Source organism: Spinacia oleracea, chromosome 4, assembly GCF_020520425.1.
Source record: "Spinacia oleracea cultivar Varoflay chromosome 4, BTI_SOV_V1, whole genome shotgun sequence".
NCBI classification, from domain to species: Eukaryota; Viridiplantae; Streptophyta; class Magnoliopsida; order Caryophyllales; family Amaranthaceae; genus Spinacia; species Spinacia oleracea.
In genome coordinates, this window is record NC_079490.1 from 38,326,081 (window position 1) to 38,337,675 (window position 11,595).

Sequence of the window (11,595 nt, forward strand, 5' to 3'; positions counted from 1 at the left end):
CTATAATAGGACATCCTAGGTAATTTCCTAGAGAGCTAGATTCTTCCATTTGAAGTATTCTCTTGAAGTCATCTCTTTCAATTTGACTAACATTTTTGGTACATTAAAAGGCCGATTTATTGAAATTCACAAGCTGACCAGACATCTTGCAGTATTTATCTTGCAGTATTTATCAAGGATACTCTTGCAGTATATACTATATGGCTGTAGGCGGACTCGATTATGAAAGATTTTTTCCAAATTTGCCTAATTTTTTACACTTTCTCAACGGAGTGTTAAATCGACCGCATAAAAAATTATAAAGGACCGAGGGGTAGTATAATCATTTCGTCTAAACAGTTTTTAGCTAGTTTTTGTATCTGAAGTGAGAGTATTCCCTCCCTCTTCCCCCAAATTCTCTCTGCAATGTCGTCAAACAATCCATCCCAGCTCCTCCCCTCAGGTTTTCTTCTATTTTTCCCTTCTAGTTCTATCTTATTTCAGTTTCTTTCCCTTTAAATTCGAATTCGATTTTGAATTGATTAACTTTTGGTGATGAAATTGATATTTTGCAGAGTTGATAGACAGATGCATAGGCTCTAAGATTTGGGTGATTATGAAGGGTGATAAGGAGCTTGTTGGTACTCTTCGAGGTTTCGATGTCTATGTTAACATGGTGCTTGAAGATGTTACTGAATAGTATGCTTTCTCTATCCTCTTTGCTTTCAATTTAGGGTTTAGGGTTTAGGGTTTTAGCCTTCAATTGTATTGTGAATAATGTTGTATTTGACTCATTTTAGCAAATGTTCCAACTTAGGGTTTTTAGGTTTCACCCTAATTCCGGCTGTTGCTTTTGCCTTTTGGGTTTTCCTCAGAAACATTTTGATTAACTTGATTTGAATTTATTTCAATTGGATATTTTTTTTGTTTATTTGGAGATTTGGAAACAATGGGGATTCCAAAATATAAAGCGAGGTACAATTTTTAGTTACCACTCTGCAATTTTAGCTTATTAATTTGGCAATGTGTTGGGGGAATGGTGGTGATACCTAATACTTTGGATGAGATAGTGTCAATACTGCCGCCTTTTGTGATTCTTTATGAACACGATTTGGGATTTTATTGGAGTGAGTATGACTTGATGGAATGAACATTTTTATGTATTGAGGGTAAATCAAATTTCTTTCAGTTGTTTACCAGCTTCTGCAATTTTACAGTTTTGGGCCTATGTTTGCTAGTTGCTACTTTTGATTTACAGTATGCAGTTAGTAAGATAGATTTTTGATTCCTTTGTTTTCCTATTTTCTAGTATGGGGCTCCAAGTGTTTGTCTGCCGGGGGCTCATTATGGTGTTGTGCCATGGTTTGCTTATTGTTGAGATCATGATGCCTTCAACATGATCTTGTTGATGTTGAAGAGGTCATAATTTTTGCTAATTAATTAATGTTATTGAAGAGATCCTATAATACTATAGGGGGAATCTTGTTGATGTTAAGTTATTAGTCCTACATTTGAGGTGAGAATTCCTGGATGAAGAGTGCTATGATTTCATTCTCGAGGATCCTTGTCACGTTGTCACTCTTGTCACTCTTGTCAGAATGGAATGAAAGGAATTAGATCCTGCTTGGAGTTCAGAAAGATACGGTGAATTGATGGGTTAGTTTGGGCCTTTCTACAGTTGGGAACATTTTGATGTGAGATGCAACACTCAAGTTACTTGGGAATAATGCCACCTTTCATGATGTGATGGGATTTTAAAATCTAACGGCTAGACTTCTTTGTTACTAAGGTGTTAGTAAGTATGGCCAGTCTATGCATTTGGCTCAGGCCCAGACATCTCTTTTACCTTGGCACCAAATCCTTTATAGGTCAATACTATGGTGGGTTTGGAGTATTTTTTTTGTCGAAGTACGGAAGGATGGGAAACTGATAGGAAAGGTTATAGTTAGTAGATTATCAATTGAGTACTGTTCGCTGGCCTTATATTGTATAGTTTAATCAAGTAACTTCCAACATATTTTTTTGGTGTTAAATATACCTTAAGGGAAAATATTGGTTTATGCTTTAGTTCTTTCTACCAATGTTGTTGGCCTGTTGCAGTCATATCAGCTTGCATTAAGTCCAAATTTAGCTCTGGAGTTAACCAAGCTGTATCTAGCTGACTCTTTTGAGTTGCAATGAACATAAACTAGCATTTTACAGTTTTGATGTCTATACCATGATTTCCATTCCGAGACTACTTACATCAGTTCATTTTGTTCATCTATCTTCTACAGTGTGGAAAATAGATTAGAGAAAGTTTTTTTTAGTGAAACAAGTATCTAGACAAGCTTCCCCTCTAGAGTTAAGGATGAGACATAGATGTCTTTTCGCCTCAGGCTTTTGTTGTGCACAATTGGTTTTGTATCATTTTTATTTGTCATTTGAAATAGTTTCCTTCAGGAAAATTTGTTGAGCACTTGAGGCTGTTGTTGATTTTTAATTTTTCTTTATTCTACAATTTAGACCACTTGACTAACTCTTTTTATTCCATATTTCACATCACTTGAAATAACAATGCACTATTGCTTGGTCAGTTTAAACTTCCAATGGAATTTTCATCTCAGAGTACCAATGCAATAACTAATCCTTACTCCTTAGTTTGTGCGCATAATCTTAAAAGACAACTTATATGGCAATTCGGAGGTGGGGTGGGGTGGGTGGTGGGGGGGGGGGGGGGGGGGAGTATCTTTCAAATTCTTGCTTCACTTGACAGGGCTATCCAAACCTACCGGTTGTAGGATTAGATTTGGAAATTTAAAGACGTATAGGCATTGTCTTGAACTAAAAAACATGAACTTTGGTCGGATAAAAGCATATTTTTCTGAGATTTATTAGGCAATCAATCGAATGGTCCTTTGACCTCCATTTAATTTTGTGGTCGGCATAGATCTCTTGAGACCCACCCACTATTATTACGAAAAAAGTGTCCTGCCCATTTCCTTCACTACTAGGGGAGTAAGCAACTTCTATAAAGCTGGACCTTGAGTCGAATTGGTTGTGTCATTTGCAACGTCCATCAACGATCGTTCATTAACGTCCATTGATTTAGACTCCTTACCTCTTCTACAACAACAACAACAACGACGAAGCCTTAGTCCCAAAATGATTTGGGGTCGGCTAACATGAATCGTCGTAGGAGATCGCCATTGTCACCAATCAAACCAGAAAGTAGCAGGAAGTAAAAACAAAAAAACAAGGAAGAGAAAGTGGAATTAATGAAAGTAAGATAAGAGAAAAATGTGTGTATATATTATAGAAGAAATATTGTAAGAGATAATAAAAAATAAGTAAAGTTTAAAATAAATGAATAAGTAAAATAAGTACATTTCAAAAAAGCGTGTAAAATTTTAAAAAATATTTAAAAGAATTTTAAAAATAAAATAAAAAATAAAAATAAAATAAAAAATAGAAAGAAACAGAAACATGAAAGCTGTGTAAGTCAAATGAAGTTATCAATGTATATTCTCTCCAACGCCATATTTTCCTCAATCCCAAGAAAGCCCATATCGTGCTCAATCACCTTCCTCCAAGTTTTCTTAGGTCTTCCCCTACCCCTTGCAATTCTATCACTTTGCCACCCTTCTATCCTCCTAACCGAGGCATCACTTGATCTTCTGCTTACATGTTCGAACCATCTCAAACGATTTTCCATCATCTTAAACTCAATCGGTGCAACCCCTACTTTCTTCCTAATAATCTCATTCCTCAAATGGTCCTTTCTTGTATGCCCACACATCCAACGTAACATGCGCATCTCCGCCACATTCATCTTGTGCACGTGACAATGTTTCACTGCCCAGCATTCCGTGCCGTATAACAAAGCCGGTCGAATTGTCGTGCGGTAAAATTTTCCCTTCAATCTTTGGGGCATGCCTGGATCACAAAGGAACCCCGTGGCACCTTTCCACTTCAACCAACCTGTTTTGATTCTATGGGCCACATCGCTATCCAATTCTCCATCCTTTTGGATAATAGATCCTAAATAACGGAACATTTCAGAGCCTTGGAAAATTTTCCCATCTAAGGTAATCCCCCTGTCTCTCTATCTTGGACTCCATTAAATTTACACTCCATATATTCCGTCTTGTTTCTACTCAGCCTAAAACCCCGAGATTCCAAAGTTTGTCTCAATAACTCCAACTTACTTTCCACTCCTTCTTTTGTTTCATCAATCAACACAATATCATTTGCAAACATCTTTCACCAGGGTATATCATCTTGGATTGACCTCGTCAATTCGTCCATGACTATAGCAAAAAGAAACGGGCTAAGTGCGGAACCTTGATGCACTCCAATCATAGTGGGGAATTCTTCGGTCTTACCAACACTAGTTCTCACACTCGTGCTAACTCCCTCATACATGTCCTTGATGATATCAATATAATTCCTCGAAATTCCTTTCCTACTTAATGCCCACCAAAGAATTTCCCTTGGTACCTTATCATACGCCTTCTCCAAATCAATGAAAACCATATGTAAATCCTTCTTTTTATCCCGATAATTCTCCATTAGTTGTCTTATAAGATGAATGACCTCCATAGTCGATCTCTCAGGCATAAATCCAAACTGGTTCTCCGAAATTTTCACAGTTCTCCTCAATCTTTTTGCTCCATAATCCGCCCCAAAGTTTCATAGTAGGACTCATTAGTTTGATTCCTCGATAGTTGGCACAATCTTGGACATCACCCTTATTCTTGTATAAGGGGATGATAGTACTTTTCCTCCACTCTAATGACATCCTATTACTTCCCCAAATCTTGTTGAAAAGAGTTGTTAACCATACAACCCCTCTCTCTCCCAAGCATCTCCAGACTTCGATAGGTATACCATCGGGCCCCACTGCCCTCTTGCGTCCCATCTTTTTCAGTGCCTAGGTTAACCATATCCCGAGGGATATTTGTATCCCCAATATCGCGCCCTTGATCCCCGTTGAACAAGTTATCAAAGTAGAACCTCCATCTATCCTTGATTTCCTTATCTCCCACCAAAACTTTTTGATCAACATCTTTCACACATTTAATCCTCCCGATGTCTCGCGTCTTCCTATCTCTCATTCGAGCAAGTCTATAGATGTCTTTTTCCCTTTCTTTTGTATCCAATCTTGCGTAAATATCCTGATTCACCTTTGCTCTAGCCTCTCTTACGACCTTATTTGCTTCCCTTTTAGCCTCCTTGTACTTCTCGTAGTTCTCATCACTTCTACATTTTCCCAACTCCTTATAGCATTCTCGTTTTCTCTTTATAGCTTGTTGCACAACTTCGTTCCACCAAGATGTGTCCTTACTTGGTTGCATGATTACTTTAGATTCCCCTAGGACCTCTTTCGCCACTCCCTTTATGGTGTGCTCCATTCTTGTCCATAATGAGTCTATATCCAAATTCATATCCCCGGCCCAACTACCTTCACTTGCCACCTTTTCCACAACTTTTAGTTGTTGCTCCCCTTGAAGTTTCCACCACTTGATCCTAGGCTCTACTAGTGGTCTTCTCCTCCTTATATAGCTTCTACCTCGAAAATCAAGTACCACAAGTCTATGTTGGGTTGCTGTACTCTCACCCGGAATCACCTTACAATTGGTGTAGCACTGTCTCAAAGCATTCCTTACTAAAAAGAAATCAATCTGACTCGTATTATCTCCACTCCTATAGGTTACTAGGTGAGAGTCTCTTTTTTCAAACCAAGTGTTCATTATACCCAAGTCATATGCCAATGCAAAATCCAAAATAACATTTCTCGCTTCATTCCGCTCCCCATACCTAAAACCACCATGAATGCTTTCAAATCCATCGCGACTCGAGCCTACATGTCCGTTGAGATCCCCGCCAATGATCAGTTTCTCACTTCTAGGGACACGTTGCACCACTTCTTCTAAATCCTCCCAAAATTCTTGTCTAGTTGAAGCATCTAGTCTTGCTTGTGGTGCATAGGCACTCACAATAGTTACAACTTCATCCCCTATCACAAACTTAATACTCATAATTCAATCACTCTTTCGGGACACATCCACTACATCATCAATATATTCTCGGTCAACAAGGATACCTACCCCATTCCTACCCTTAGTTTTTCCTGAATACCAAAGCTTATAACCCCATGGAGCTATTTCTCTTGCCTTGTATCCAACCCACTTAGTCTCCTGCAAACATAATATGTTAAATTCTCCTCCTTCTCATAACCTCTACTACTTCGACTAATCTCCCTGTCAAAGAGCCAATGTCCCAAGTCCCAAAACGCATCCTACTACCCTTACCCTTACCTCACGATAATCCATTGTCGATTCATGTCATGATATGTGGCTTAGTTTTACTGCCGGCCTCCACCAACCTACCGCACCCTCCTTCTTTATCCGGGCTTGGGACCGGCAGTGAATGCCGCATACGCGACACTCACAAGTGAATGCGCATACGCGACACTCACAAGTGAATGCCGCATACGCGACACTCCTTACCTCTTCTCAGCTATGAAAAGAGCTATGAAAAAGAGCCAGAGGCAAAGACCAAACCACGACCCGAAACAAAAGTTTTTTTTAACTCTCTAGTCTCTTAAATAAATCTCATCAAGGCGACCTGGGCATGTTTGCCGACTCTTTTCCTGTTTGTTTCCTCCATGAGAAAGACGCACGGAAGAAGTAGCCAACCCTACCTATTGGTTGTCATGAGATCATCAACAGACTCGACGCATGAGATGTTTTATGTAACAACAAAACATGTTTCAAATTCTTAAGCTTTCTCTTCATTTGTTAGGAGTTACAGCTTGCTTTGCTTGGTATAATTTTGCGATTGGTATTTTGGTACTGCACTTATTATGCTACATTTATTATACTTCACCATTTCTTAAGCGAAATCAATTTATGTAGGAATGATTTTGGGGAAGAAACTATAGGTGCATAACTATAAGGCTGTGTGGTGATGCTAAAGTGCCAATTTTAAGAGTTAAGGACTAACTAGATAACAGAGGGGTATTTTGGTGCTACAATCTGGACAAAAGGTAACTCGTTATTTGAAGTACCCGACTCCTGGGTTGAAACTTCAAGGTTTTAATGTTCATGTTTGGATAAGTAGATGACTAAAATCTGTTGCATTAACTTATGAGTTACGATTCAAGTCATCAACATAAACCTTAGCGGCAGGTCATAGTTTAATGAATTTTGGCTCAGTCATGAACCCCCACTCCCCAAAATAATAATTCCCTTCTTCCTTATGCGTGTACCAAATGAAAGGCAGCATGCAATTATTTATTATTGGTGAGATGAGAAGTACAACACTTATGGCTCCTTGATGGCTCCTTACATTTGGTCACATACCCACTTTTTGCTTGGAGCTTGGAAGTGTGTGTGGCAAGAAGGATGGGGTACACCTGGTGATGTGAGCACATCTTAGTTTGACCCTTGTATCTTAAACATGGGATGTGATACTGAGTGAGTGTTCAGTATATATGGATAATGGCATGAAAGGTCTTCAAATATTAGTTCATTTAATGATACAAGTTTATCACATATGTGGTTCGTAAGGTAGGAGGTGAGATAACCAATCTTTAAAAAAAATTGAGATGAGAAACACTATGTAAAAGCGTGTGGAATGTGATTTGTGCTGAGCGGGTTGTCATTGTCTAACTTATAACGGAAGTTTATTTAATACCGAGGGAGTGTTCAATACAAATGGATCATGCATTGGCTGTAGAAAAAAAATATTGACGGTGACTGACCAGACTTACGCGAAGGTCTTTAGATATTAATTCATATAATGATATAAGTTTTTAACAGATCGATGATGTGATTCTAGAGAAGCAAATGATTTTGAATTCTGTTTCTTCTGTCATTCTAAGCTTTCATGATCTTTTGAGCTGTATGATTATGTTCCTTGCATTAGTCTGTTATAATGGGGAAACGGGGGATAAATTTTATTGCGGGCTAGAGCTGAGTACCAAATGCCAAAATCTCATTCAACTTGGTATCACTTCCGTCTTATACCATTATTTTCTGATCTTGTGACTATACGACAGTGAAATAACTGCTGAAGGACGAAGAATCACAAAACTTGATCAGATTCTGCTAAATGGAAACAACATTGCCATTGTAAGTAAGCTGATTGGTTTTCTTTGTGGTATATTTAATTATTAATGGACATGGACTAAAAATTTCTTAACTAATGTTTTTGGATGATGCAGTTGGTTCCTGGTGGTTCGCCTGATGCAGAATGACAGCTTATGGCCTCGTATGTAGCGCGATTCTTTTGGTGTTCATGACCTTGACGAGTTTTTGTTTACTGAATAGTTTGTTCTGGCAGAATATCTCTGATGCCTTGAGCTGATTTTAAAGCGTGTCACTGGAAAAACTGGGTGGCAGCAAATTTATCGCACAGTAATGTATTATGACTCTTTATTATGGCAGTGAGGTTTGATTATTTGGAAAACCTATCACTGCCATTGCTAGGACATCCAACACTGAGAAACTAGAAATTTTATTTTCTGGGTGATAGATTGATGCTAAAGCAATTTGTATCCAAAATATTTCCGTCCAACTCTTAACATCGTTTTATCTTGTAGTTTAGTGAACTTATTGCGTATTGCATGTGAAATGTGTTGGTTTAATTATTTATCGTACCATAGTGACTGTTGCACTTGCAGACTTGTTTTCCGGTGTTAAAAGGTATAGCTTGAAACTTTCGGGTCGAGTGTCGTGTTGCGAGTTGGGTCTTGTCGACACCGACACCCTTCCACCGGAGTCTCGGAGTAACATAGCTTGAAAGATGTTCAAATAGAGTGGAGTCTGTATCAAGAGCAATCACCATGAGAAGATGACTTAATATGATGCACCAAAACCCTTTCCGCTGCTGCAGCACTGCTGCTCAGCTCGGGTCACTAGCGAGCAGTCTAACTCTTAGGGTCATGGTCTCTTCTCGTCGGTCCTTTACTAAAGTAGGATCGATCGACGTTTTAGTGATAGTTTCAAAGTTTTTAGTAGGGAGGAATCATATCACATCTGATTTTCAATAGTCCTTGGCAGTCTAATCTCATATCTATTTTGTAAGCTGTTGTTAGAATATTCTCTGATAAAGGTAATTAAAGTCCGAGCTAGGATTTCTATACATTTGGGAAAATTAGGAATTACTTGAGGCATACAAATCTTATTTTGAGGGGATTACGACCACAATCAAACAGAGCTAACCTTGTCGTCGACTTATGGTTTTAGAAAATGTCGATCTTAATGATAAAGGTGAAAACGAGAATTAAAACAGAGTTAACCCCGTCATCGTTGTCTTGTGGTACTGGAAAACTTCGATCTTGACGATAAAGGTGAAGACTTTAAGGGTGTTGTTTTGGGTATTGGAGTAACTGGGTTCGAAGGATTCGTTGTCATTGTCACGGTTGTTTATTCAATTTTTTGTGTTGTAAGTGGTGCTTCCTCTTCTTTTTTTAAAATCTCCTGCCTCGTTGAGTTAATTAGTTTAGTTTTTAGTTTGTGTAATTTAGTTGTTTCGTCCTTAGTTGGTGGTCTTATAAGTAGTTTCCGCAAGTTAAATTTGGTAATTTGCTTTTTGGTTGGATATTTCCTTTAGGATTGTTGGTTCATATGTTTCTTTGTTGTGTGTTTGGTTGTTGTTTAGATGTCTTTGTCCAAATTTGAAGTATGAAGGGGAACTGTTTATGAGCCCAGACTCTAGAAGTAGGGTGGTTAAGCGGGATATGTAATGCCTTCTCCAACGTTTTATGTTCGGGAACTGGAGATGTTGTTATCCAAGTTATAGTTCTTTTTTTTAGCAACATTGTTCGTGGTCTTGCGTTGAAAAATTGGGTTTGGGGGCTATTTCTAACGGGTCTTTCATTGTTAACTCTTTAAGGTTAGGAATGTGAGGAGGAAGGTTTGGTTTTCATGGCTGTTATTTACGATTTTAGAAATCAAATTCATAGGATTAAATGATGTGTAGTCCCACTTTAGGTTTGCGATGAGTAATGTTCATTCAAAAAACATACATGAGCGATGCTCCTTGTCTTTTAGGGGACTATAACATGCTACCGAGAATGAGTTTCTTCCTTTTTCAAGGAGACTTCAATTTCGTTTGTCCTTGTCCTTGCTGTTATTTTCCAGTCATTTCTTACCATGTCTTTCAAGCTCAATAAGTTTTTTCGGGATCAGTGTTTAGTACCTAAGGTTCACCCTAAATGAAAAAAAGAAAAGTGGAAAGCATATAGGCTTTATCACGCTAGGTTTGAAGATGCGGCCATACCTGCAAAGTGATCCCAACATTCAAGGGCCAACGAGAAGAGTGATTAATTTTGTTTCTATTTTTAAGGTTTGGTTTATAAGAGCAAGTAATGCTCATCTTGTTGTACAATTAAGTCCATGTCAATAAATAAACGGATAAATAAATTAAAGAGAATGTAATCCAAATTACTATGCAACATTAAACCCAATTCATTTCAAAATTTAATAAAGACTCACCCTACCATTTTTCATGATTTAGACTAATGCTTCTTACTTTGATATTGCCTAGTTATTTTTTATTTTCATCTTTTTTAGTTGAGGGAATGATATTGCCTAGTTTTCTTTCCACAATAGCCAATTATTTTGTCAATTAATTTAGTTGATATTCATAACCGCCATTTTAAATCTTCCTATTAATGATACTCCGTACCCTTTTTTTTTTACTCTTATTATCATGTCTTGAACTCGTGATTAAGATTAGCCCTTGTACAATAGGTAATACGGATATGTGATAGGCTCACTCGCATCAAATTATTTTGTTCCAGCGCGTCTCCTGTGAGACCAGTCACACCATCAACTTGATGGTGTGACGAGCGCGAAAGCAATAGCGTACCTCCCCTAAAACTATAAAAAAAAAGTAACAGATCTAAACTATAGAAGTAACATACATAAACTAAAAAAGTACCTCCTCTAAAATTATTAAAAAATAAAATAAAACAACACATGTCTAAACTATAGAAGTAACATACCTAAACTAAAAATGTACCTCCCCTAAAACTATTCCGTATAAAAAAAAGTAACATGTCTAAACTATAGAAGTAACATACCTAAACTAAAAAAGTACCTCATCTAAAATTATAAAAAAAAAGTAACATGTCTAAACTATAGAAGTAACATACCTAAACTAGAAAAAATACCCCTCTAAAATTATTATAAAAAAAAAGTAACATGTCTAAACTATAGAAGTAACATACCTAAACTAAGAAGGTATCTCCCCTAAAACTACTCCGTATAAAAAAAAGTAACATGTATAAACTATAGAAGTAACATAAACTAAAAAAGTACTTCCTATAAAATTATATAAAAAAAATAACATGTATAAACTATAGAAGTAACATAAACTAAAAAAAGTACTTCCTCTAAAATTATAAAAAAAATGAAAAGTCATATGTTTAAACTATAGAAGTAACATACATACCTACCAATGATGTATTGGCCTAGTGGGTAAGGATGAGGGCCTGTGTACAATAGGTCTCAGGTTCGAATCCCCCCACCCCCATTTGTAATTTATATTGCCCTTGTGGCTCACACGCACCAAAAAAAAAAAAAAAAAAAGTAACATACCTAAACTAAAAAGGTATCTCTCCTA

General features: G+C 37.3%; 1 protein-coding gene across 2 annotated transcripts; it reads left to right on the forward strand.

Moving 5' to 3' along the window:
* Positions 1 to 285: 285 nt before the first annotated feature.
* LOC110806136 (sm-like protein LSM5) lies at positions 286 to 8,623 on the forward strand. Of its 2 annotated transcripts, XM_056843710.1 has the most exons (5): positions 286 to 442; positions 555 to 678; positions 8,024 to 8,096; positions 8,189 to 8,235; positions 8,308 to 8,623. In XM_056843710.1, the coding sequence occupies exons 1-4, from the start codon at positions 406 to 408 to the stop codon at positions 8,219 to 8,221; spliced, it is 267 nt and encodes an 88-aa protein (XP_056699688.1). In that variant the 5' UTR covers positions 286 to 405; the 3' UTR covers positions 8,222 to 8,235; positions 8,308 to 8,623. The 2 variants fall into 2 exon arrangements, with proteins under 2 accessions (XP_056699688.1, XP_021867463.1); XM_022011771.2 differs by having other exon boundaries at positions 8,189 to 8,623.
* The last annotated feature ends 2,972 nt before the right edge of the window (positions 8,624 to 11,595 follow it).